Source organism: Gossypium arboreum, chromosome 8, assembly GCF_025698485.1.
Source record: "Gossypium arboreum isolate Shixiya-1 chromosome 8, ASM2569848v2, whole genome shotgun sequence".
Taxonomy (NCBI): Eukaryota; Viridiplantae; Streptophyta; class Magnoliopsida; order Malvales; family Malvaceae; genus Gossypium; species Gossypium arboreum.
In genome coordinates, this window is record NC_069077.1 from 138,553,293 (window position 1) to 138,579,231 (window position 25,939).

At 33.6% G+C, this 25,939-nt stretch overlaps 3 protein-coding genes across 14 annotated transcripts; 2 read left to right on the forward strand and 1 right to left on the reverse strand.

Moving 5' to 3' along the window:
- Positions 1-644: 644 nt before the first annotated feature.
- Positions 645-14,769, forward strand: LOC108460550 (glycine--tRNA ligase, chloroplastic/mitochondrial 2). 4 transcript variants are annotated; one of them, XM_053031818.1, is made up of 36 exons: positions 645-1,144; positions 1,265-1,315; positions 1,554-1,621; positions 2,024-2,105; positions 2,227-2,290; positions 3,142-3,197; positions 3,364-3,441; positions 3,534-3,608; positions 3,699-3,769; positions 3,999-4,115; positions 4,209-4,310; positions 4,715-4,841; positions 5,764-5,847; positions 6,076-6,162; positions 6,667-6,768; positions 6,963-7,026; positions 7,694-7,749; positions 7,921-7,992; positions 8,198-8,280; positions 8,379-8,427; positions 8,769-8,831; positions 8,929-9,018; positions 9,104-9,190; positions 9,393-9,464; positions 9,540-9,598; positions 9,863-9,956; positions 10,314-10,532; positions 10,657-10,751; positions 11,612-11,702; positions 11,789-11,893; positions 12,063-12,101; positions 12,442-12,549; positions 13,187-13,288; positions 13,572-13,653; positions 13,784-13,869; positions 14,458-14,769. In XM_053031818.1, exons 1-36 carry the CDS (start codon positions 887-889, stop codon positions 14,554-14,556), a joined length of 3,237 nt encoding a protein of 1,078 aa, XP_052887778.1. In that variant the 5' UTR covers positions 645-886; the 3' UTR covers positions 14,557-14,769. The 4 variants fall into 4 exon arrangements, with proteins under 4 accessions (XP_052887778.1, XP_017615564.1, XP_052887779.1 ...); XM_017760075.2 differs by having other exon boundaries at positions 12,460-12,549; XM_053031819.1 differs by lacking the exons at positions 13,187-13,288; positions 13,572-13,653; positions 13,784-13,869; positions 14,458-14,769 and adding an exon at positions 13,037-13,178.
- Positions 14,770-16,130: 1,361 nt separating this feature from the next.
- On the forward strand, positions 16,131-19,021 carry LOC108460475 (RGG repeats nuclear RNA binding protein A-like). Its single transcript, XM_017759977.2, has 7 exons — positions 16,131-16,634; positions 17,068-17,362; positions 17,462-17,527; positions 17,642-17,774; positions 18,028-18,183; positions 18,288-18,344; positions 18,628-19,021. The coding sequence occupies exons 1-7, from the start codon at positions 16,448-16,450 to the stop codon at positions 18,826-18,828; spliced, it is 1,095 nt and encodes a 364-aa protein (XP_017615466.1). The 5' UTR covers positions 16,131-16,447; the 3' UTR covers positions 18,829-19,021.
- Positions 19,022-19,175: 154 nt separating this feature from the next.
- On the reverse strand, positions 19,176-24,829 carry LOC108460476 (uncharacterized). Of its 9 annotated transcripts, none has more exons than XM_017759979.2 (11): positions 24,501-24,829; positions 24,190-24,352; positions 22,803-22,912; positions 22,438-22,506; positions 22,236-22,351; positions 22,089-22,143; positions 21,643-21,763; positions 21,475-21,522; positions 21,043-21,093; positions 20,747-20,855; positions 19,176-19,329 (listed from the first exon to the last, which is right to left on the reverse strand). In XM_017759979.2, the coding sequence occupies exons 2-11, from the start codon at positions 24,272-24,274 to the stop codon at positions 19,215-19,217; spliced, it is 879 nt and encodes a 292-aa protein (XP_017615468.1). In that variant the 5' UTR covers positions 24,275-24,352; positions 24,501-24,829; the 3' UTR covers positions 19,176-19,214. The 9 variants fall into 9 exon arrangements, with proteins under 9 accessions (XP_017615468.1, XP_017615467.1, XP_017615473.1 ...); XM_017759978.2 differs by having other exon boundaries at positions 24,190-24,380; positions 24,501-24,825; XM_017759984.2 differs by having other exon boundaries at positions 21,043-21,137; positions 24,190-24,380; positions 24,501-24,824.
- Between the last annotated feature and the right edge of the window lie 1,110 nt (positions 24,830-25,939).

A 25,939-nucleotide genomic window follows, 5' to 3' on the forward strand; every position in this document is an offset into this window, starting at 1 on the left:
ATTTCATTTATTATAAAATAGACAAAGAATACCTTAATTATAAAAAAACCTTAAATTATTAATTGGTGTAATTATTATGTGTTAGCCTAGCAGTAGAAGTGTTTAAGAAAAAGAAAATTGAGTCAATGGCATCAAATGCAATTAAAAATAATTATATAATTTATTATTTCTCAAAAAGAAGATTTAGAATAAATTATTTGATTGGTCTTTATTATTGTAAATTTTTCCACACAATTTTATTAATTTTTTACTTTAATCTCCGAACCAAAATCTTTGAATCTTGAACTTTAGCTTTAAACTTAGATTCATGAATTCCAAACCTCGAGTCTCAAATCATGAACTTGAACATTAAACCTCGAACTGTTAAGAGTTTAGGTAAAAAATTACTAAAATTATGTATCAATAACATAAAAAATATTAAAATATTATTAAATAATTAAATAAAGATTATATATGATGGGAAGTTTCATAAAATAAATTTACTAAGAGTTAAATTTTTTATATTTTTATATTAATTTAAGCTAATAAATAACTCCCTGGCAAATAGATGATTACCATAATAATAAATTTTTAAAATTTAATTTTTCTGGCAAAAGATTATTGCCATAATAAATAAATAATTTTTAATATTTGTTTTCAAATATGATTATTTGCAGTGACATAAAAATGTAAAAGAAAAATCTCCTTATCTTCTTTATCCTTTATCTAGTAACTGTAGGGTTTTATGTTTCTGTGTTAACCTCGCACCATCATTAACCACACCAATTTCTCCTAATTATTCATCCAATTCCCATTTCATTCAATCAAACACAGAAACTAATACATATATTTGTTTGGATAAGCTAAAAGGCTTAATCCAAGCCTCAAACAAACTGCTCCAGCAGCAATGGCTATCCTTGCTTTCCCCTTAGTCATTTCCTTTCTTAAGCCCAACGCTCCTTACTTCTCTCTCCTCCGTCTCGCCAAGCCCAATGCCATCCTCACCGTGCCTCCGCCTCCTTTGAACCGCCGCTACTTCCGCCGAACATCCGCCACCTCCGCAGTTCACACTTCTTCAGTTCAGCAACAGTCCTCGACAGATGCCAGCGATAAGCCGAAGAAAGCTTCTGTTCTGACATTTCAACAAGCTATTCAAAGACTCCAGGTCTCATAACTACTACTTACATTATATTGATGACTGTTTTCACTCTATTAATTAACTAATTATTAATTAATTAAAGTATTTAGCGACGGAAACTATGTATAATTGTTGCTAATTTGATAGGAATATTGGGCGTCGGTTGGATGTGCTATAATGCAATGCAGCAACACCGAGGTAATGTAACAGTAATGTCCTAATTTCATTGGTGTGATTGTTTTATCGTTTTCTTCTTACTTGCTTGAAAGTGTATTTGTGGCGGATTTTTTAAGTTCTTTTCATTTGCAAGCTCATTTAGCACAATTGTCCTTATCATTATATTCTTCCACTTTTTTCTTCCTTTTATTTCGTCGGATGTTTGAATTATTGTTAATTGACGGTCAGTATTCATTAAGGTTTTGTATCTAATGAGTAGGTTGGAGCCGGGACCATGAATCCTTTGACATACTTGAGAGTTCTTGGTCCAGAACCATGGAATGTTGCGTAAGTATGCTTATGGTTGCAAGTTTCTTGAACTTAAATAAATTACTTATGCATTTTAACCCTTTGTATTTTTGAGTCTGATTTTCATGATTAAATTTTTTCCATTTGGGTGTGTTTTACATGTCTCATGTCTGTCTTAAATAGAATGGGGAAGGCTTTGATGTTTTTGTTGCAAGTTATTGGCCAGTGTTGCATGGACTTTCGTCCATCCATTTTCAGTTATGTTTTCTTCAAGTTTTGGGTTCAGGACTTAGGATTTAGGGTTAATTGGACTTTTATTTTATTTTATTGAAAGAGAACATCTATAGTTAATTTCTTGTTCAGATACTGAATGGCATCTCATGCATCATTGAACTTTTAATGTCCCGTTACTAATGGAGAATTTGGAGTTCTCTATTGAAGGTATGCGGAACCTAGCATCCGTCCAGATGATAGTCGTTATGGGGAAAATCCTAATAGGCTCCAACGCCACACTCAATTTCAGGTTTGTGCGGATTATTGAATGGGTTGGGTTTATGATATTTTAATGATTTGTTAAGCTGTTTCTTTGCAGTCATTTTGTAGTTTCCTTTATCTTTTCACACCTTTTTCCTTGACTGTTTCAGGTTATACTAAAGCCTGATCCTGGAAATTCTCAAGACCTCTTTATTCGTAGCCTTTCAGCGTTAGGTATTTAGTTCACCTCCTTTTCTTCCATTCTTGATATACAGTGGTGAACTTTGCTATTTAGATGCTTGTTTCTACTTGTAAGTTGCCATAATTCTCTAATGCTGCCATTGCTCTCATTTGTGCTAATCTTATTCATTCGATTTATTTTTGTGGAACTTGCTATGGTTTGTATCATAGCTTCATTCTTATGCAGCCTAAGGATTGTGTTAGCCCAAATATGGATTGAACCAAGAGAGTTGGGGCTGAATTGGTTCTATAGAAATTTTACAAATCAATGAACTAAATAAACAGAAATGACAAGAATAAAAAATGATTAGTAAAAAAAATGACGGTTAAGGGATAGAGAATCAAACATTCGATACATAAAGGTTTGGTCCTTTAAGTCAGCACCTACGTCCTGTTTTCTTGGCACTTCTTTTCCAAGGTGTTTCCCAAATTCACCAACGAGAAATTACCTTTGTGGTTAAGGTATAACCTTACAGTCTCTATCTTTTATGCTTAGATAGAAACCTTTAATCCCCTTAAGAATTCTACCCATATTCTTAAGTATGATTCTTTCAAGATCACACAATCCCATTTTAAGATATGTTTGCAAACAAAATAAATCTTCTAGTAGAAGAGTGTTAGCAAAGTTGAAGATAAGCTAAGGAAGAGATAAAAATGAAGAACATGAAAACAATATAGATCAATGCTTGTTAACAATGTAAGCTTGAAGAATATAAGAACTTTTAGCTTTTTCTTTGATTTTCTTAGAGTCTCTTTTAGTAATTTTATATCATGTTTTTTTTTAATATACCTTGGTGTTAGTGATAAGAATTTCTGGCTTTTTAATGTTTCTTTGTATGTATCAGGTATTGACATTAGTGAGCATGATATACGGTTTGTTGAGGACAATTGGGAGAGCCCGGTAATATGATTATTTTCATGGTGGCTTTCTTTTATGTGTATGTATGTTTTCCAATCTGCATAGTTTCATGTAATCAGTTAGAACCAGCTGCCTTCTAACTTTGAGCACTTCAAAACTATGATTTTTTAAGCATCAAATTGGTGTTATTGTCCTCACATTCTTATAGGTACTGGGTGCATGGGGTTTGGGCTGGGAGATCTGGATGGATGGTATGGAGATCACTCAGTTCACCTATTTCCAGCAGGTTTGTTCTTTGATATCTACATGTGTCCTGTTTTTCTTTCTGAAAGTCGCGACTACTCAGACTATGAGCTTGTTCCTCTCTCTCTCTCTCAGGCTGGAAGTCTTCAATTGTCACCAATATCTGTTGAAATCACATATGGCCTTGAGCGTATACTTATGTTACTTCAGGTGAATTTCATAACATTGTTCATCTTTCTTCTCTTCTGCTTTATTTTATTCTTTTAGTGTGCCTAAAGTTACTTCAGTTACAATTTGCAGGGTGTCGATCATTTTAAGAAAATTCAGTATGCTGATGGGATCACATATGGTGAACTTTTCATGGAAAATGAGTAAATTTTTTTTGCCTTCTTTTCAGAATTCTTTTAGGTCAGAGAGTTGTGTTGAAGGTCCATAGCTTGATACACATTGATTCTCCAAAGAAACCCAGACTTAGATTATCTTCTTTAATTTATTATTCCTGTTGACTTCATCAGTATCTGCAGCCTAATGGTTGGAAATGCTTTTCTGTTACTGTTAATGTAAAATGCAAATGATTGTTTTATTGAATTGTACTTTCAGGAAGGAGATGAGTGCTTATTATTTGGAACATGCCAGTGTTGACCATATTCAAAAGCATTTTGATTTTTTTGAGGAAGAAGCTCGTTCCTTACTTGCTTCAGGATTGCCAATTCCTGCGTATGTTTACTACTGTTTCAACCTTTTTTATAGTCCTGATTTTTTCCTTATTTATTTTCCTTTCAAGTTAACATTTTCTCAACAACATGCTAGGTATGACCAGCTTCTGAAGACATCTCATGCTTTTAATATCTTGGACTCTAGAGGCTTTGTTGGAGTAACAGAGCGTGCTCGTTATTTTGGTCGCATGCGCAGGTATGATACTTTTCTGCCATTATATCATTTTATTCATATTGGAAACTGATGAGATACAGAAGGCCCAATATGTTAAGCATACTTCCTATCCTGTATATGTAGAGCCAGTATATGAAACCTTTGGATAGACATACTATTTCTACATTGTAACTATGTCTACAACAGAAAAATTTATAAGATGCACGGACTTCATGATTGATAGATATTGACCCCCCCTTGAACAAAAGAAATTGCTCTGTTTATTTAATTGTTTTTCCCTTTAATTCTAGTCTCGAGGCATGGACTGCATGATTGATAGATGATTAGTCCTCTCCTTGAACAAAAGAAATTGCTCTGTTCTTTTAGTTGTTTTTCATTGTTCTAGTGCTGCATCTCTCATGGTGCTTGTCATTGTTGGTTTATAGTTTAGCCCGTCAATGTGCTCTACTCTGGTTAAAGACACGAGAATCTCTTGGACATCCTTTGGGTGTTGTCTCTGAATCTGTTGACCATGTATGTCCTAAAGAGGTTCTGGAGGCAGCAGTCAAAAAGGTTAGTCTAAATACTTCCCCCCCCCCCCCCCCTTGTCATAGCACTTCTTAGACTATTGGGAGATTACTTGTAACTAATGTCTTATTTCTTTGTTTTTGCTCTTTCAATTTTTATGTAGTTATATGGATCCTAGATACATGCCAATTATAAGATTTTGGAAAGTTATCCTTGCACAAACAGCCTACTTATAGTGCTGTTGTAGCTCAACTTTGGGGTACACCATTGTCGTAGACTTTTAGTTTTGGCTTCAGTCTTCTGTTACATGTCCTTTTTGAAATGATGATGTATAGTTTTGTATTGCAATAAGCCAGACCGCCCCAGTGCATTGGTGCATGGAATGCTAGTGATGGGGTACTTCATACAAGTGGATTGGTGATGCCTCCTTGTTCCCTCTTCTTATAAAGCTGGAAGAATAGAGGCTGGAGGCATTCTATGTTTAACTGAACATAGCTAAATGGAAGCAATCTATGTTACATTGCTCTTAACTTAATGTAAAGATGTCTTCTATAAATGAACACATAACTAAGACACATATGCCAGTTGATGCTTTTATAAAATTTCCCTCCAATTTTTTTTTTTTATATCTATTTTTCCAGCATAAATGTGTTATCTTCTTGACATTTTCCTATTCTGCATCTGTGGACAAAAAATGCTCTAGATTACCTCCACCATTGTTGTTGTTTTTTCCCCAAGTCCAAACCTTTTCTTTTGTTCCTTTCTGGTTGAAACTTGGAAATGTTTCTATTTATCCAGCTCTAGTTTTTCCACATTGAAAGTTCTGTTAAATGCTATTTCTATAGTTTCTTTTAAGGTTCTCATTTTCTTGAGTGTTTGATAACCGTATCTTTAAATTCAAAACACAATTTCTACTGTTTTTTCACCTTCATTAATATCTTTTGTTTATCTTAATTATGTTTCACAGGTGCACCATGATCCAAGATTGTTTGTTCTTGAAATTGGGACTGAAGAGATGCCACCTCATGATGTAGTTAATGCAAGCCAGCAAGTATGATTGATTTTTTATGGAGCATTCATCTTTCTCTTTCTGACATGTTGTGTATTTGATTTATATTTTACCGGCTGTTTTATATGCATCCTTACCAATGGGAAAGGCATTTGGCATATTTTGCTTTTCTCATTTCTTTCTTTGGCTTTTTAATTGTAAAATTCTGGATGGACGCTTGCTTAATTTAATATTTGTTGTTGACTGAACATATGGTTCTGGTCATTGCAGCTTAAAGATTTAGTGTTGCAGCTACTTGAAAAACATAGATTGAACCATGGTGGCATTCAGGCTTTTGGCACTCCTCGCAGACTAGTGGTACAACTTTGTATTTTGCGTGATTTTGTAGTCTACAGCAGTTCTTATTTGCATGTCTATTTAAATGCTGTCTGTTTTGGGGATGCTGCTGTTAAGAAGTTGAGCGTGTTAAACTTTGAATTGTGATGTGATGAACTGGGGTTATACATGTAGACTTGAAAGAGTGTATATAAAGCTGATTGCACTTGTAAGTTTATCATAATGTGTAACATCATTGTCAATATATTATTTGATGTCTAAGAATCTCTTATGTTAGCTGGTCCAAGTAACCCATCATGATGTATAACAGGGCATCCCGTGTGGACATACCTAAAGTGTATTATAGGGATGCATTTGTCAGAATTGTTAAATGTTTATTGTGATGCATTTCAGATTGCTAATATATTAATTTTTATTGTTATGTCTTTTATTTATTTAGTGGAAGTTCCTCTATGAGCATGTGCACCAGGTAGATGCTTAAATTCTTTATATGTTAGATAACCAAGCCTTGTTTTGTCGTTTCAGATATCTGTTGAAAGTCTTTGTCCAAAGCAAGCAGAGAATGAGCTTGAGGTTCGGGGACCTCCCGCTTTGAAAGCCTTTGACCCTCAGGGAAATCCTACAAAGGTTTTGGTCGCCTCTTATTATGCTTTGCTATATATTTTTCTTCTGAGAAGAAGGAAGTATGATGTTGTGTCTGGTGATTTTGGTTGTTGGGCTGTATAACTTCAGTAGTGAAGATTCTGGCAGTTCCCTTGGAGTTTTGCATTTTTTCTTTTTATTTTGGTTTCTACCTATATGAAATTTGTTGTTTACTGCAGGCTGCTGAGGGTTTTTGCCGCAGATATGCTGTTCCACTAGATTCTTTGTTCAGAAAGGCGGATGGTGAGTCAATTTTGATTCCTGCATAAGGCTTGAGTCTCGGTATTCTGTGCTTCATCTATTTTCTTGATAAAATTACTTAATATGTTGCGTTACAACTTACAATCATGATAAAAACATCAAATAGGAAGGAAAACAACAGGCATTGTGTATTTCTTCACCAACATTTATTATGATCTCCTAAGTTTCATGTCATGTTGAAAAAGAAGTGATACTTTTTTTTTTGGTCAAACACAAAAATCCATCTTACATTCCCACTGGTATAAATTTCTCAAATTCAGAGCAATGAATTGTACCTACTTGGTATAAATAATTGTCTTGCTGTTACTATATTAATCAAGAGAAATTATTTACCTTTCTGGTAGATTATGTACTTTATAACATTCCTTGCCCTTACATTAGTGGAACAAATTATTATAGGATATCTTTAGAACAGCTCCATGCAATATCTTTTCATGTTTAGATGGTATCATTGCATTTGCTTTATCTGCAAAAAGGAAAAAATTCTGTTTTCTGCAAAAACCTGATCATCTTCCAATTTAATGGAAACTGGTTAGGTTGCATCTAAACGTAATCTTTATTTTAGCATGAGTTTGTTCCCGTTGTCAGTGAAAAAGATCATGGTTACTTATGGATTTGTTGCTTTATTTTTATAATAAATGCTTTTCAGGGAAGACAGAGTATGTTTATGCCTGTGTAAAAGAATCCGCTCGATTTGCTTTGGAGGTTTGAGTTCTGATCTCTCTTTTGCTTTCTAAATCATTGAGTTTTTCTCACCATGATGGTCCCTTTCTTTTCTTTGTTATTTCATTTCTCTTTTGAACTGCCTCATTCTTACCAGGGCATCTATGGCATTTTGATTTGTTTATCTTTGTAAGCATCTTTTGTGTACGTTAGGTTTTATCTGAAGAATTGCCCGGAATGCTTGCTAAAATAACTTTCCCAAAGTCGATGCGCTGGAACTCACAGGTACTTCTATTATTCCTTTTTTCTCCTTCATTCTCGTCTATGTGAGCATTAGCAATGCATATTCTATTCAAGGCTTGTTTGTTCTCTGTTTTCGTGTTTGCATAATTGTTTGAAACATAATCTGAGGATAATATGTTATTCTTTCCAGTTTAGACATCTTAAAGAGCATACTATTTTTCCTTTCTTTTTTGCTTTCTTAAAATAGGTCATGTTCAGCAGACCTATTCGTTGGATTATGTCCCTCCATGGAGATGCAGTGGTTCCATTTACATTTGCTGGGATTTTGAGGTAATTCAGTTGTAATTATATATTGCTAATGTAACTTCTCCTCTTTACTAACGGTCAGATGTTACTTTCTGCTTACCATTTTCATTTTTGATATGTAGTGGAAACTTATCTTATGGTCTTCGTAATACTGCAACAGCTACTGTCATGGTATATACGGCAACTTGTTTCCACCAGCTTAATCTGGTTTTTATATGTACTGAAAGATTATTTTTCTGTTGTGGTATCTGTAAGCATTATGATGAAATAATGAACAATCAATCTCCTTTCCAAATGATTATTTGATCTAATTGATTTTGTCTCACTATCGTTTCACGATCATTAAGTGGACAGAGTTAAGCAGATGGAACCTAACATTTTATTTTATAGTGCTTCTGGAAAACTTATTGGAGTTGCTCTACTACGTTGGACATTATGAAACATCATGTAGTGCTTGTGCCACTTCTTTTATTAAGCGTATGTTCATTTCAGCTTTGAAATGCTTTCCACAGGTAGAAAGTGCAGAATCTTATTGTAGTATAATGAAGAATGCTGGAATTGGTATTGATATTGAGGTACTGACAAATATTCTATTTATCAGGATTTTGATTCTATAAACTTCTGTTTTCTTTCTTCTTGGACTTTAAAGCTGTACTGAATGTCTATTGACAGGATAGAAAGAAAACAATTTTGGAGCGCTCACATTTATTAGCAAAAAGTGTCAACGGAAATATTGCTTTTCAGGAAAGCTTATTCAATGAGGTAATTCTTGCAGATATCAATTGTTGCTCTCTTTGTTGAATTCTCTTGCAAAGAGACTTGTTCTTACAGTATATTAATTTACCAGGTTGTTAATCTTGTTGAAGCACCTGTTCCTGTGCTTGGAAAGTTTAAAGAGTCTTTCTTAGAGCTTCCCGATGATCTTTTAACTATGGTAAGCTGATGAGAAATCCCGCGTGACTGTTTTGTGGGCTAAATTTATACGTGACTTTTTTTCCCCATATGAGATTGTATGTCTTTTCAGGCTCCTTAAGTTAACTGACTGATCTTATTGCATGCTTAGGTATTCTATCTGACGAATTATCTTAGCAGTAGCATGATATTTATGTACTAATGCTATGCACCAACAAATGCAGGTTATGCAGAAGCACCAAAAGTATTTTCCCATTACTGATGGTAATGGAAAGCTGTTGCCCTACTTCATTGCGGTAAAAATTGCTTTTTGAGAAAAGTTGTCAGTTTGCTTTTGATGGTTTCATCAGTTAACATTGTGGTTTATATAGGTAGCAAATGGAGCAATCAATGAGATGGTGGTGAGAAAAGGAAATGAAGCTGTTCTCAGGTTTTAACTTATTTGTTACTTATTGTTCACAGTGAAGTGAATAGAATTAAACATAGATCCTTGTTTATGTTCTTCCATTAAGTGTTCATAATTAGAATTTTTGCATAGAATGGATGTTTTAACCCAAGATGCCTGATCAATTGCCATCTTGGTTGCTGTCTTATCACCTGGAGCTAGGCTTTTTGTTAGCAAAATTTTCTTTACATCTTTGTTGATCCTCAATAAAATCTAAACAGGGAGTAAAATTTTCATTTATTTTTACAGAGCTCGATATGAAGATGCCAAATTTTTCTATGAGCTGGATACAAATAAAAGATTTAAGGATTTCCGTACTCAGCTGAAGGGGATTCTTTTTCATGTAAGTTTTTTTTTTTTTAAATGTTTTGTATGTATATTGTGAAACATAGATTACTTGTTGCTAGAATTTTTTGGTGATGTCTAGAGTTTCTTCATCAAATTTGAACTCAGAATGTCAATTTTACCTTTTTTAACATTAAAAGGTAAAGGTTGGATGAAGTTAGTACTTAGTATATAATTTTTATGGGTGAACAACTGAACATTGATATCAAAGAATAAAATGATATGGAAGTGACAAATGATGTTAACCCTTAGCTGTCTGTTGGTCTTTCTCTCTCTTAGGATTAGATTGGGACTAGGCTGTACAGAAAGGTTAAAAGTACAATAACCTTTATAATTTGATGATATGAAATGATAGGAGAAGTTAGGAACAATTCTGGACAAGATGACACGAGTTGAAAGCATGGTTTGCAAGCTAACCATGGGCTTTGGAGTTGAAGAAGATATGCTTCTGATTATTAAGGAGGCTGCATCACTTGCAATGTCAGATCTTGCTACTGCTGTTGTCACAGAATTTACTTCACTCTCTGGCATAATGGCCCGTCATTATGCTCTTAGAGATGGCTATTCAGAGCAGGTTGTTTCTTCCCATCTCTTTCTATGCTTGTATGAAATATTTCATACTGCTCGACTTCTATGTGCTCTTTACCTGTAGTGAATTTACCAAGCATCTGACATTTTTGATACTTTTGTTGTACTAGATTGCTGAGGCCTTGTTTGAGATAACACTTCCTAGGTTTTCTGGAGATTTGCTCCCCAAAAGTGATGTGGGAATAATTCTTGCAATAGCTGACCGGTAAATTTTCATCCATGTGTTTGTTACCCCTTTCTTAGTCTCATTGCTTGCTCTGCATGCATATTAGAAATATAGCTAATTGAAGTTAACGAATGCAATATGCCTCGACATTACAATTTCTCTTTTGTAAATATCAATGGTCAAAGGTCGGATTAATTAATGACTTTAAGCTTAAACTTCTGAATTTTGCTAGCCGCTTTATGAAGGGTTGAATGATGGCAAAAGAAAATATATAAAGCAAAACCTCTCTATGTCTATATAGTATTTGTTTATTTTTTGAGTAAAACTAAAACCTAATTACTGTCCTTACCGCACTCCTTTCTTTTGCCATGGAAGCTTTTGAAGGTCTGAAGAAGCTAAAACAAATTAATGAAACTTGAGCAACTAGTGTTCATGAAGTGGCTGCTCTTATGACTAAGAGTCTTAGCACTAGGCTTTTGAAACTTGCTCAAAGGAAATGGCTATTAAAGAAAGTGTAGCCTTTGATTCATAAATATTAAAGTTCCTAGATTTTTAAATTTCGTCTTTCTAAATTTCATGAAAATGAATAGGAGCTTAAATTGCTGCATCTTACCCCTACTGCCTAAAATGCCATAATATCTTTAACAGATTAAACAATCTCTAAATAGCGTAGGGATATGATGAAGATCTGCAATATGTCTGGATCTTACATAACATGTGTCCTTGATAATTAAAAAGCCCCCAACCCCCCAAATCCCCTCCATCGATACTGATAAGTGACAGTCCAAGTTCTTTATCTTATATACGAGTTCATATGAAACTATTTCTGTTCTTTCTGCTTACTCGTTTATATGGAGTAGAATTCTGCTTCTAAGTCGATTAGATGTTTTTTCCCCCAGAATTGATAGCCTTGTTGGCTTATTTGCTGCTGGTTGTCAGCCTAGCTCTACTAGCGATCCATTTGGCCTAAGAAGAATCTCTTATGGCCTAGTAAGTATTTGATCTGTTAAGCACATAAAACTCTTTTAAGGCCATAATATATTTGCTGTTATAATATTAAACTTTTTTAAGTGCAGGTCCAGATACTGGTGGAAAAGGATAAAAATATGAATTTGAAACATGCTCTGGAACTTGCTGCTGATGTCCAGCCCATTAAAGTTGATGCAACCACAATAGAGGATGTAAGAAGCAAGTTCTTTTTCTGTCAGAATACAATGTCATGATTACTTCCTCTGTAGTGATTGCCAATTCCACTTATGTGATTGTACATCTCTAAATGCATCATGTGATGTTAGTCATGAACATCAATTTATGATGTGGAACTTAATCCTTTTTCCTTTCGTGTTTCAGGTATATCAGTTTGTTACACGAAGACTAGAGCAATATCTGGTGTGCATAAATTTTTTGTGTTACAGATTTCTTGAAAATATTTTTGTTTGGTTAAATGCTTTTAATGATACTGTGAATGCAAAAGTAGGGATGATGCTTAGTTAGCCAGTTTATTTCAACCTTGGGATGTTGCTTATTCTGTGCTTAAATATGTTTTGAGCTTTTGTCAAAATAAAATAGAATAAAATAAAATGATTTTTGGATTTATTACTTCCAATCAAATATATATTATTGTTAATTACATCTGAACCGGAAAACCTCCAATTTAAGAATGAAACAAAAGTAAAGTTAGTGTAGGTTTTGCCAACTATCATGCCAGTAGAGAACTTTATGTGGATAGGCTGTATTCTTTTTACAGGTTGATAAGGGAATAAGTCCAGAAGTGGTTCGTTCCGCCCTTGCAGAGCGTGCTAACTTGCCTTGTCTAGCTGCTAAAACGGCACGGAAAGTAAGTGAATCTGGTTTCAATTTACTTGACGTATTCGTTTATTATGTCTCTCAACAATGACCAGCTATACCCATGATAGTTTTGTTCGAAATGAGACTTATTGATGCCCCTCAATTCATAACTGACACTAACACGGGGCCATAATAGGAAGCTATCTTTGTATATTAAATGACTGAAGAATACCCAAAATAATGTTCATTTTAATACTAAAAAGGGATTGTCTGAATTATGAAGACATTTTTAATGGCTTTGCAGGCTATTCACACTTTATTTGTGTATGGCTTGAATTTACTTGTTTTTGATAATAAATAAAAAGGTTTGCTCTCTGCGTAGGAGATAGATTAAGGTGTTCCTGAATTAAATGCATTTCTGCAGTGACTGATATTGTCTAGTTGGAATGTATTATGTTTTCATTTTATGCTGGAGTCTTGTACCCTGAGCTGCCCTTCCTCTGCGTTTGCGTGTTTTGTTTCTTTTTCCTTACTAGGGAGCTGCCCGATGTTCTTTTGAGTTTTTTCATGGCGTGTTGATAAAAGATGGAAAGGCCCCCCTCCCCCTCCCTTTTGATTTTCATTTCTCACTCATTTCCAGTATCCTCAAATATTATATGATAGCATATTAAAATAAATGAATGCAGTTGGAAGCCTTGTCGAAAGGAGATCTTTTCCCCAAGGTTGTAGAAGCTTATTCTCGTCCAACTAGAATTGTCCGTGGAAAGGAAGTGGATGCGGATATTGAGGTACTGTTACTCCCTTGGGTACACCAAAGAAATACCAAATAGCTTTCATTTGAGCTTTAGATCAAATTAATGTGCATGTTAGTTTTTACCCCAATTTGATAGTGAAACTCTGTATTAAGATCTTGACTGAAACCTGAAAATTGCTGTTCTCTCCCTCTTGGTAAGATTTCTAGTTTGTTTAGGTCATCAAGATACAAGAAGTTATCACAAATCTTTGATTGATTCATAGAGATGTGTCGCTTGCAAGTTCTGGAATCTAATGCTGTTTAATCGTGTTCATTAGGTGGATGCTACTGCATTTGAAACAAATGAAGAGAGAGCATTATGGGACACTTTCTTGTCTGTTGAGAACAAAATTCACCCTGGTATTTTCATCAGTCTATTGGCAGCCTGCAAGTAGTCGTCATTTGTATAAAAAATGGCACTCTGATTTAAGTTGATCGAATAACATCTTTCCCAACTAACCCGGATATCTAACTTTTTCTGATAATGCAGGTATCGAGGTTGATGACTTCATTGAAGTATCCTCAGAGCTAGTACAACCTTTGGAAGATTTTTTTAATCAAGTTTTTGTGATGGTGGTATGTTTGTCTTCACATCTTACTCATATTATTTATAATACATAGTTTGTTAAGGCTAAAGGAGAAAATACTGCTTTAAATTATTTCAACCACCATGCTTTTCTTTAGAATGTACTTTGACAATTTTGTTTGGGATGCCTTGGCATGTTTGGTTATTTTAAGTTATTTGATGGTATTTCAAAGAAAGCTTTCGTGGTTAATTTTGCCTTAGTATTACTCACACCACCAATTCAAGGTGAAGTTTTAAATTGAGTTAGATTCAAGTTCTGAGATCAGACATTTTGCTTTAAAAATAACTTGCTTTGAGCACTTTTATGCTATATTATTTGCACTCAGCTGTGAGTATCAGAAATAAGAATGTGTCAGACATGGGTGTCGGACATGTTTACTTTAAAGAAAAATGGTGAGTTGGAGTAGCATAGCTTTTAAGCTCAAGTTGGTTAATATAACATTAAATAAAACGACGTGCAAGCCTGTGATCTCATGACTAAGATTGGATCATATTCTAGTCGGGCAAGAGCATGCTTGACCCCCCTATCTGTTTCAGTTTAAAATGATGTTTTACTGATACGTCATGTTTATGTGCAGGAGGATGAAAGAATTAGAAAGAACAGGTTGTGTTTGCTTAAGAAAATTGCAGACCTTCCAAAAGGTGTGGTAGATCTCTCAGTTTTGCCTGGATTTTGATCCAACAATATATATACATGCTTCCATCGGAGTAAAGATGAGGTGAGTAGGAGTTGAATTTATTTTCTGGAAGTAAGAGTCCAACACCGTATCAATGTACCACATTGCTATTCCTTGTGCATTGATGTGTAAAATAATAGTTTTGACATCGCAAAGCTTGTAAAATTTTGTTGGCATACATTGGTTTTCCATCCCCTAATTCATTTCCTTAAATCTACCCTTCATATATATTACTTAGAGATATAGATATATATGTATGCATGTATGCATTGCTCGAGATTTTTCATTAGTCTTGAAGCATTTAACTCCTAGAGGCAGGAATATATCGTATAAACTTCAAAGGATCTTCCAAATTCGTAGACTGACCTGTCCCATAAATCCATTTTACTATTAAAAAAGTAATAAAATATTTAAAAATATTTTTTATTAATTAATTTTGGGTTGGGCCAGTTTGAGGTACAAAAATTTTTGTCCAAGTTCGGTGCTAATTGGGCCAGGCATATTGAGTCAGGTTTGGCAAATTTTCTTGTTCAATTATAGGGTAAACTAGAGAATTAGTCCCTCAATTATTAACGTGTTTTTATTTTAATTATCAAACTATAAAAATTTTCAATTTTGTCATTAATGTTTTTGTTTTGGTTACTCTTAGTGAAATGGCTGACAAAAATAATGTGATTTTTTTAACTGGTATAATAACATATTTAATTTTTAATATTTATATATTTTATCAATTTGATTCTAATTTTAAATAATTTAATAAATTTAATTTTTATTTACAAATTCTGTTAATTGATCCTTAAACACATAATTAAATAAAAATACAATTAACTTATTATATATTATGAAAAAGTACAAAATGTAATATCATGTTTACCTCAAAAAATATATAAAATAATATTATATATTGTGACAATATTGCTACGTGCGATGAGAGCATCAACAAAATTAAATGGAATATGAAGAGTGCGTTAATCACCATGGTTAAGCCCTCCTAATGAACCACTGCTCCTTGTTTGAGATGACAGTGATGATGATAATGATGTGGAGGACGATGACGGTGATAATGTTGATAATGAAACAGGCTTGAACGTAAACAAGCCATGCCTTAAAATAACCACTGAATTAAAATTAAATTTTCAACTCGAAATAAAAAATCAAAAAAGAAAACTAAATTTATGACCTCCGATGAATTAAAAGGAGATTTCATGTAGGAGAGAAAGTTTGAGTGAGAAGAAATGGAAATAAAAATAATAGGAATGAAAATAGAGAAACAAAAGAGATGATACAAAATCTGATGTAAAAAATTATAAATTTTTCGAGTAAATATTAGAAGTTAATTATTTAAAATAATGATTAAATTAACATAACCTATAAATATTAAAGACTAAATTTATTATTATATTAATTTTAAATTAACATAAATGCAGATTAAATTACACTGAAGCGTAATATCTTTCTATTTAAAGGTTAAGGAGAGATTATAGATAATTTTTAGCTTTATACCAAACATATCATGAAAGAGCTAATAGGATTGGATTAAAAAATGAAGACAATTAATTGTACAATGATTTTAAAATTCTTTATAGTTGAGTGAGAAAAAAGTTAAAAATCCTATACGTTTATATATAAAATGATCAATAAAGTCAGTTTTAAAGTATCATAATTCATACCAAACCACTATAAAATAGAATTGATTACAGTTAAAATTTCTCTCCTCTCGCGGCTAATATAGGGTTTTTCTCTCTTCATTATATTTTCTATCTCGCAGATCTATTCATCCCAACATTTGTTTGATTTTGCATGTTATTAAAATACTAAACTATGGAAATATTCTATCTTTAAGAGAAAGGGCTTGGAGGGATTAGTTTGGGTGTTTTTTTATTGAAGAAAAATGTCGAGCTCCAACCCGTTTGATTTATTGGGTGATGATGATACTGGGGAGCTCTCATTGCTGATCGCCGCTCAGAAAAAGGCCGCTGCCACCGCCCCCTCCGGCGTCCCTAAGAAAGGGCAGGCTCAATCTCAGACGAAGCCGCAGGCTAAGCTTCCCTCCAAGCCTCTCGCTCCTGCTCAGGCTGGTAAGCTTCCCCTAAAAAAGGAAGTTACCATTCCAGCTTTATTGCTTCAATGTTGTAGCAGAAGGATTTCCATAATTTTATATGCAAAAATTGAATCTTTTGGGTCTTTAGTTTAATTTGTTGTGTAATATTAAAGTTACCCTTTTTAATGGGTTTCAATGGATTTATTTTAATATATTTGGGTTTCATTTATGGTGTAGAGAATAGAATTTGATTGGTTATTTCTATGATAGTTTACACAAGAAACATAACTCGTATGAATATAGTATATAGCAATTCATGTATTCATTCCATCATAATATTTGAAGAATTTTGCATTATTATTATAGGTTAATAATTTGTATTATATAAGATTTGAGACATGGTGAATGTGTTGTGATTCCTATTGCTTTTTGGGATTATAGTTTATGTGCATTTGATTTTTTTTTTTAAGTGAGGGAGGCGAAGAGTGAAGGTACTTGTGGTGGAGGCCGTGGTGGGCGTGGTGGCGGTGGTGGATACAGACGTGATTTTGCCAATGATGAGAATTCATTCAGCAACACTGCTGAACTCAGTCAAGGTGCACCCGAAGATGGTGAGAGTAGAAGGCCCTCTGAAAGGCGTGGTGGCTACGGTGGTCCTCGACCTTATCGTGGTGGTGGTCGCCGTGGTGGTTTCAGTAATAGGGAAACTGGAGATGGGGAGGGACCTCGCAGGGTGTATGAACGCCGTAGTGGGACTGGACGCGGGTAAATGAAGTCTTGTTTAACTTTATATTGACATATCCTGCATATTAGTCTATCCAGATCTTGGAACTCATGCTTTTCATTTGTGGTTCTTGTCTCTAGAAATGAGCTCAAACGCGAAGGCTTTGGTCGTGGGAATTGGGGAACTCAAACTGATGAACTTGCTCAGTGAGCTATTTTTAGTGTTTAAAGTGTCAATGATTCCAACCTTCAATAGTATTGTAAAATTAAACAAAATCATTACTTAGTTTTGTTCTTCTTTCATCATTATACTCCTTTTAGGGTGACTGAAGAAGTTGCCAATGAAGGTAAGCAGAATTTAGGTGATGAGAAGCTGGCAAGAGATGGTGATGGAGGAGATGCTGACAAGGAGAGCCTTACAAATGAACTTGAAGAAAAAGAACCCGAGGAAAAGGTTGATTCACCTGATAATTTATCATTTTAGATTGTCATTGATGTCTACCTATGTTGTTGAACTTGTGGTGAGTGTCAATACAAATATGTGTCCAACAAGAGTATGCTTGATTTTTTCCAAATGCTTCCATGTATGTGGAGAATCATACCCCTAAACTCATGTTCTAATATATGTAAAGCATGGATACTTAATGAACATGAAGAGTCGGATTAATATAGATATCTGCTATCTTTTCTAATTGTCATACTAATAGGTGATGACTCTTGAGGAATACGAAGAGCTGATGGAAGAGAAGAGAAAGGCTCTGCAGGCACTGAAAACCGAGGGAAGAAAAGTAGATGCGAAGGAGTTTGAGTCAATGCAACAGCTTTCAAATAAGAAAAGTAATGATGAAATCTTCATCAAATTGGTAAGGCCCCCTTGATTCCTTCGGGAGTTCTATCATTGACGACTTATTAGTTTGCAAATATGTATTGTCTATTAATCATATGTGCCTTCAATTGTCTCCTACAGGGCTCTGATAAGGATAAGAGAAAAGAGGCTTATGAGAAAGAAGAGAGAGCTAAGAAGGTATTCGTACATCCTTTTATACAAACCGTGTTACAATTTTCCTGTTTTTTGAGTTTCATGTGAGCCTATATTTAAGTTCATTGGACTGCAGCACACTTTGTGCTTTTTTAATTTTATAGACTTGGGCAGTTGGCAAACTTTGGACGATTATTTTGTAATTTTATCCATAAGTTATAGCTTGCAAATGTGCTCCTTTCTCTTTATAGTGATTTTGTAATTTAATTCCGAAAAATGTCTTTATGGCATGTACTGATCCTTATTGTTTACTTGGTAATGGTTGTAGTCTTTGAGCATTAATGAATTTCTGAAGCCTGTTGAAAGGAAGAGGTACTACAACCAAAGTGGACGTGGAAGGGGTCGAGGTCAAGATCAAGGTCGTGGGCATAGCTCAAGAGGGTTTGGTGGAGGTAATGCAAGAAGTAGTATGGCAGCAGCACCTTCCATCGAAGACCGCAGTCATTTCCCTACTTTAGGTGGCAAGTAGATTTCTCTAGAATCCACTAACTATTTCCATGGGTTTATCTTATTTTAATTTCTATTTACTTTTTGGTTTTGGAATTTTTGGGTTCTTTAAAATTTTGGGCAGGAAATGAACTCAAATAATCTGGTTTCCTGTAGCCAAAGGGTGTCTTGAAGAACTCGTATGTTTTGAATGTATATCAGTTTTTTTTCTTGTAGTTCCCCCCTGTTTTTATACTGTGATCTTAGCAGTATCTTACTGCCCCACCCCTCTCCCTCAAAAAAGAAATGCTAACTAGTGATGCTCAGTTTATTATTTTCTGGTTTCTAAAGTTTTTATCAGTATTTAAACCAATTATCATTTACACACTGTTTTCAATTTTTACTTTTGTGTTTTATAAATAACAGTCTCTAATTTCGTATGGCTCTTGGCGAATGTCTTGATTTTCTTCCAGATAGCTTTGTCACCCTGCAGGCTAGGCAAAGCCAAATTCTGTCCCATCCATTCCAGTGGTCTTGGCTGAAACTACAATAGTAGTTATTATTTATAGGGTTACTGTTGTTTTTAATGTTCAATTACTAAATTGTGCATTGAAATTTTAAGCTAAATTCATGTTAAATTGAGAAAAAAAAAATATTAAATTAGAAAAAAAATAAGTATATTATTTTGATATTTAATGTTTAATTTGATACTTTTATTTTTATGCACTCGTGGTAGTGTATTATAAAATCTAAGCTAATTGGCACGTATGAGATCCAAGAGTTGAATTGATTATTCGTCTCATCATATGGATGACTGGTAAGGCCAATTTCGTACTATCTGTCTGGCTAGTGTCAGTGTGTGGGACCAGACCATTATCGTCCTATTCCAATGCTGAATTGAAACATCTTTTTCCCTACTCTTTCGGGTGCTTGATTTGACAATTCTCTCATCTAATTTCACGATTTCTACATCATGGTAACCTACCCTGTCTGCCCTTTAAATAGCATTGATGTTGTGTTTCGTCGTATCCACCCTATCTACCCTCATTGGGACAACTTATCTAGAACCAACGATTTAATCAATGTTTACTTTGATATCTATTATCACTACATCACTTCCCCTAGGACTGACGGTGGGTGTAATATTTGTATTTTATTTATTTATTCAAATTCGTAAATTTACTTAAAAATCATAACTCATTTATCATTATCCAAATTTGAATCTGAATTAAATATTCGACGTTCAAATTTAAGAGTTTAATAATCTATTTGAGATAATATTTGAATTCACAAAAATCCGAATATGAATTTTTAAAAATTTAAAACCAATCTCATTCTTGAATCTGTAAGATATCTGATTCCAAATCTACAATTCTAATGTGGATTTGGATTTCAGATTTGGATTCTGAAACCGTTATTCAATTAAGTAATGCAAATTCAAATACTTGGAGGTGTCTATTTGCAAAAAACGAATCGGATATCCACGAATACCCAAACCCACAATTCAATTTGTTACTCCCAATTACCCACCTTTTGCATAACGAATGCAATGCCTACACCTATATAACCCAAAATCTCTTCTTTAGTTATTTATTTTTCGACGTGAGACTGAAACATCCTATCTAATCCCTAGTTAACTAGACACTGAAACAGAGACATTAGAGAGGACCATTAGTAGAATTTATCGATCTCTGGACTGATTTTCTTTCGGATGTGGATACCGAGATCCACGAGGCTAAAACAAGCATGCTCAGCTTTCTTCCTAAGACTATAGCCAAAAATTGAAAACCCTTTCTTATTCTAAGAAATCAGAAGGGAACATCAATTCCACTTGTTTGAAATGAAGCACATGTATCTAGCTTAAAAGACATTTGGTTAAAGGCAGAGAAGGGCAACATGTTCATCCATAGCATGCATCCTAGCTCTTGCCATTCACAAAAGAAGTATAGTTAAAGAAGTACCTTTCAACTATAGTGTAAGAAGACTGTACGAGGGCAGTTCCTCCAGACGTGTTATATCTTCCAGTAAAAACTCCCTTTCCAGTTGGCAACGCGTGGCTTTCATCACAGTCTGTAAAACCAAATACCAGAGAAAGAATGATTTGATTATAGGAGAGCAGGTCTATGGCACTGTGAAAACCAAACAAAAAACAGTCTTAGACAGATAGATGGATAATTCAAGCTAGAGATATTTGAGGTTGCCTTTGTTTTAATATCATCCTAGTCCAAAAAGAATTTTCTGGTTCAAGAAAACTTACATTGAAGTCCATGTAAGATGCACGCATAGCAAGCCATTGACGATCCATTAGCTTGAATGCGATACAATAGAGAATGTCAAACGCTGATTCGTTTTCTATTCAAAGGCAAAAAACCAAAGCTAACTTACTTTAAAAGGAGTACAATTAGATTGGAGACTAAGGGCTAGTTTAGCAATGCTTCTAAGAAGCACTTTTGAGAAAAGCTCAAATTTCTGCTTCTGCATTTAGCCAATTTTTGGCATTTAAAAAGCATTTTTTCTCTCAAAAGAGTCTTGTTTAGGAATTTTTTTTTCTCAAAAACCTTTTTTTGTCCCAAAAGTGCTTCTTAGAAGCATTGCTAAACTAGCCCTAAGTGACTTGGGAAAGAAATAAACTTCCACGAAAACATTATAAACATAGAAAGTGCAAAAACTCGGAATAAACTGGCATTACCTGAGAGGAACTTCAAGAAAATTGCTCCTACCATTGTTCTTGGTTTGACTGTAGAAGTGAAGCATGCAGTGTTAATCAATTAAAAATATGAAATACCAATCCTAATGGATGCTTAGAAAATAAAACAAGAATTCGAGAACATCACTTTTATTTTCAACGATACATTACCTGCTTCAAGATCAAGCATCTGAATAAGCATGAATGTAATGTTCACACCGGCCACGGCAAAGGGATATTCCCACGCTGACCGGTCACCTTCCTGCTTCCAAAGGAGATCCTTGAAGGATTTCTGCATTGAGATGTTCAAAAACACCTTAGCACTGGATGAACAAAGACCAAAAGATAAAGTAAAATTTATTGAAGTAGCAACGCAAGATCATAACTAGATTTTAAAATGTACATGAAATACTTTCCAGAAATCATGATATACATACCTATTTGAAATACCTGTAATCATTGCATGTATATAGCAATACAATTCCAAGTACGCTTAATTTTGATATTGCAAAAATCGCCAAGAAAACCAAACACAATGACCATGCAAAGTACTGAAGAGAACTACGAAAAACAAGGCGTTGTGGGTTAGGCAACACAAGATAAGTAAAAGTACATACCGGAAAGTGCCTAGCAAAGAATAACAGGTTCTCCAATGATATAAAACCGCCACCCCTGCAAGATACATCCAATAATTAAAATGTACTTACCAATATGATAGTCATTTACTGACAGAGATATGGACAGATAAAAGGGAACTACATTACCTAAAATCTGTCGATGGATCTTTCCCTTGCCACCCCATTTCCTTCCATTGTTCGGATATTAAGCCGTGTAGCTCTTCTTCTGGGAAGACAGCATTCCATAAGGCCCTTAAAGCTTCCTGTAGAGAAGCAGCAATAATGAATGAGATAGTTATAGATTTAGAATTGCGGCGTAAGTGTAAATAGCATCATCACAAACTGATACCTGATGCTCAGGGATTGAACTATCATAGGCAATATCTATACGGTTCTGCAGCCTCTGCAAGCATTCTTCCTGACAGCATAAATGCCAAGATTAAATGTTCCAGTAAATGCAAGTAAATTTTGGATTTTTGCAAGAAAATAAAAAACATGAAGCTTGAAAGTCAAAAAAGGAGCGTGCCATTTTTAAATACTTCAACAATGATGGAAAACAATCCCAAGAGCCAACTAATGGGAGAGCAATTTGAGTAATAATAGAGTTAAAACACAAAGGTTGGGTTCAGATGATAGCAGTAAACTTGGGAGATATCATACCAAGTTGCAGGGAAGGTAAGCAAGAGAACCTACTGATCAGATAATAAATACTACCTCGGAAGGGGTTAAATCAAATGATGGACGAGCATCACTCTCTCTTCTCTGTGCACAAACACAAGAAAGGCCTCTACCCAACCATGCTGCTGATCCTGCCACAACCTCAGCTGTAACAAAAAGAAATAACTCTAATAATGAAAATGCAGTTGCTATCTCTTCATTCAACTGCTTTAACAATTTCAAAATTACCAGTACCAAGCACAACCTCATTTTCAAAAAGATGGTTCTCTTCAGCAGCTAATAGAAGCAAAAATAAGATAAATGGAAAAGGAAAATAGGAGAAAACACCAGCCAACAAACTCCAACCAAGATTAAAATAGAAAATGATAATTACACCCCACCAAGGAAATTGTAAAATCTTTATTGTAAGTAGCAGGCATAGAATTATTAAAGCAAGAAAAAAGATTGAGTCCTAAAAACTGATATACTAAACTTTTGAACTATAAACAAAATAAGCATGTAATGTAATCTGATGGAAAGAGATAAAAATTGATATATGAAAACTTCATCAAGCATGAATCTTGCAACCTTAAACTGCACTAACGAATGGCTTCAATAAGAGAGGAAGAATCTAGTTGCTCGAAATTTTGGATTTAGATTTCATTTACTATACAAATTGAGAGAACGAAATTAATATGTTATGTATAAATTAGTTGAAGTTCAATGAGTTATATTTGAAAGGTAAAAAAATATGAAAATGATTTCAATTCACTATTAGATAGACATCTAACAAATCCATCAATGTTGCAGTTACATGTGTTTTAACACACAATTACTTCTTTTATTTATTTATTCTTATAATCCAAATCCCCATAGCCAACCTAAGACAAATGAGAACGGAAAAGCACACCTAATTGACTTGGTACCAACCGGATCACTTTCTCTACAGTTACTATTTTTCTATTTCACGCAAAAAGGTTTGCAACAACAAGATAACAGTCAGCCAAGCAACTAAGCCCCCCCCCCCCCAAAAAAAAAAAAAAAATCTTTAGAGTATGAAGCAATTATCAAATATACACATGAAATACCACAAAAAAAATTCAACAATTCAGTTAAAATTTTAAAAAATCCAAAGAAGAAACATCTAAACAGAATATCAGAAAAAAAAAAATGACGGAAACTCACCAAAACAGATTTGAGCATCATCGCACATTAAGTTAGGGATTGTTTTTGGAAACACTCAAAGCTGACTATACCTCGCAGTTTAAATTGCAGATTCGCAATTTACTCACCGGAAAAGAAAAAAAGTAAAAGTAAAAGTAAAAGGAAAGACGTTTCTAGCTTTAAGAGACTAAAGAGAGGACTCTTTAAAATATTATTTCTTTTACACGGAAAATAAAAAGAAAAAGAAAAAGCGGATTTAAATTAGTCAGAGCTTCATCACCAGAAGTTGAATGGCATGAATTTTCTCGCTCGAGACCTTGAGAAATCCTCCTAACAGCTACAAAGGAACCTCCTCTATCGTCCATTATCACCTGTTCTCTTTCTCTCCTTTCATATACAGTTCATCATTTCGATCTATTTATATGTTTCTTCTCCAGAAATAGCTGCAAATAGCTTCTTCACAGTTAACGACTGTAATCAACGAGGGAAAAAGAAACTGAATCAAACTTCTGCCATTTAAAGAAAATGAAAAAACACATTCGAAACGAAGGAATAAGGTAAGAAAGTGAGAAAATCAAAGCCAAACAGTACCAAAAACAAAAGAGCGAAGCCTTCCGATGAACTGAAACGTCGAATGCAGCTAAAATCAAAACGAAACCGACCACAACTGAATCAAACAGAACCGAAACGTTGATTTCGCCGCCACGAAATAACGCCGATGAAGCTAAAGGTGAAGTTCCGATGAGTAGCTAACTATAAGGCAAGGAGCTCTCTCTCCCTTGTTTTTCTCTCCCTGTTGTTGAGTGTGCTAGCTTCGCTGTGGTTTTCCATTTTCTATAGAGAAGATAACGGAGATTACGAAAAAATAGGGGGTTTAATTTTAACTAGGTAACTTATTAATTGATATTATTGATTTGGTTAAAATATGTGAAAAATCCTGTACTCTTTAAAATTTAAATTTTAATATTTTTATTTTTATTTTTAAAATTTAGTTTACTCATATTTCAAATTTTAAAATTTAGGTTCAACCAGTGATAAATTCAGATACTTTTTAAGAAATTAAAATTAAATTGTATATTTTTATAATAGTAAAAATATAATTTTACCATTTTAATAGTTTTATATTTATATTTTAAAGAATTAAATTAAATTTTTATTTTTTAAAAATAAAGTGTAATTTTATCATTATTAATTTAAAATTTATAAATTATAAAATATTTAAATGTACAATTTTCATTTTAGGGCCAAACCTTGGCTCCGTCACTGAATTCAAGCATTTTAAAAATTAAAAGAATTTTAATATTATTAATATATGTAACTAAATTTTGAAATCTAAAAATATATATAATAATTAAATTTTAAAATTTAAACTTAAGGAGAAAATTGCGTTTAACTGCCCAACGGGGAAACTTTGTAGCGGGAAATGTAACGGTGGATGGGCTTAGAAGTGTGGGTTATTTGGGTTTAAGTCGGCCTGAAAGCAGAAAAGGGATTTATATGGAAAAGTTTAGTGTTAAATTTTATCTGTACGAATATTAAGAATTTAGTAATATTTATCAGCTCGATAAATTATATGTAACCAATTGATAAAATTAATCAGTTTAAATTCATATGTTTATTAATAGTTAGATTAATTTTTAATTTAAATAAATTATTATAATTAATTCTTGACAAATTTAATATAAAGTAATTAATTTCTCAATCTTTCATAAAATAAATAATGAAATTTATAATCAAGTCAGCTTTAAAAAATTGAATTTGATTTGATTGGTACTGGAGTTGAATTTGAGTATAATTAAGTTTTTTATTGTTAGTTTATATTTTGTAATTAATGTCTAAATTTTTAATTTGAGCTAGTACAAATAGAGTTTGAAATTAGGGATTATTGTTTTAAAAATCCTACAAGTAGGTTAGGTTAAAAATATCTAAAAGTAGGCTTAGGGTGACAATTACCTTGTATCAAAATAATAAAAATATTTTAATTTTAGAAAAAATAGGTGAGAACCTTAATTTTGGAATTGAAAATTTTC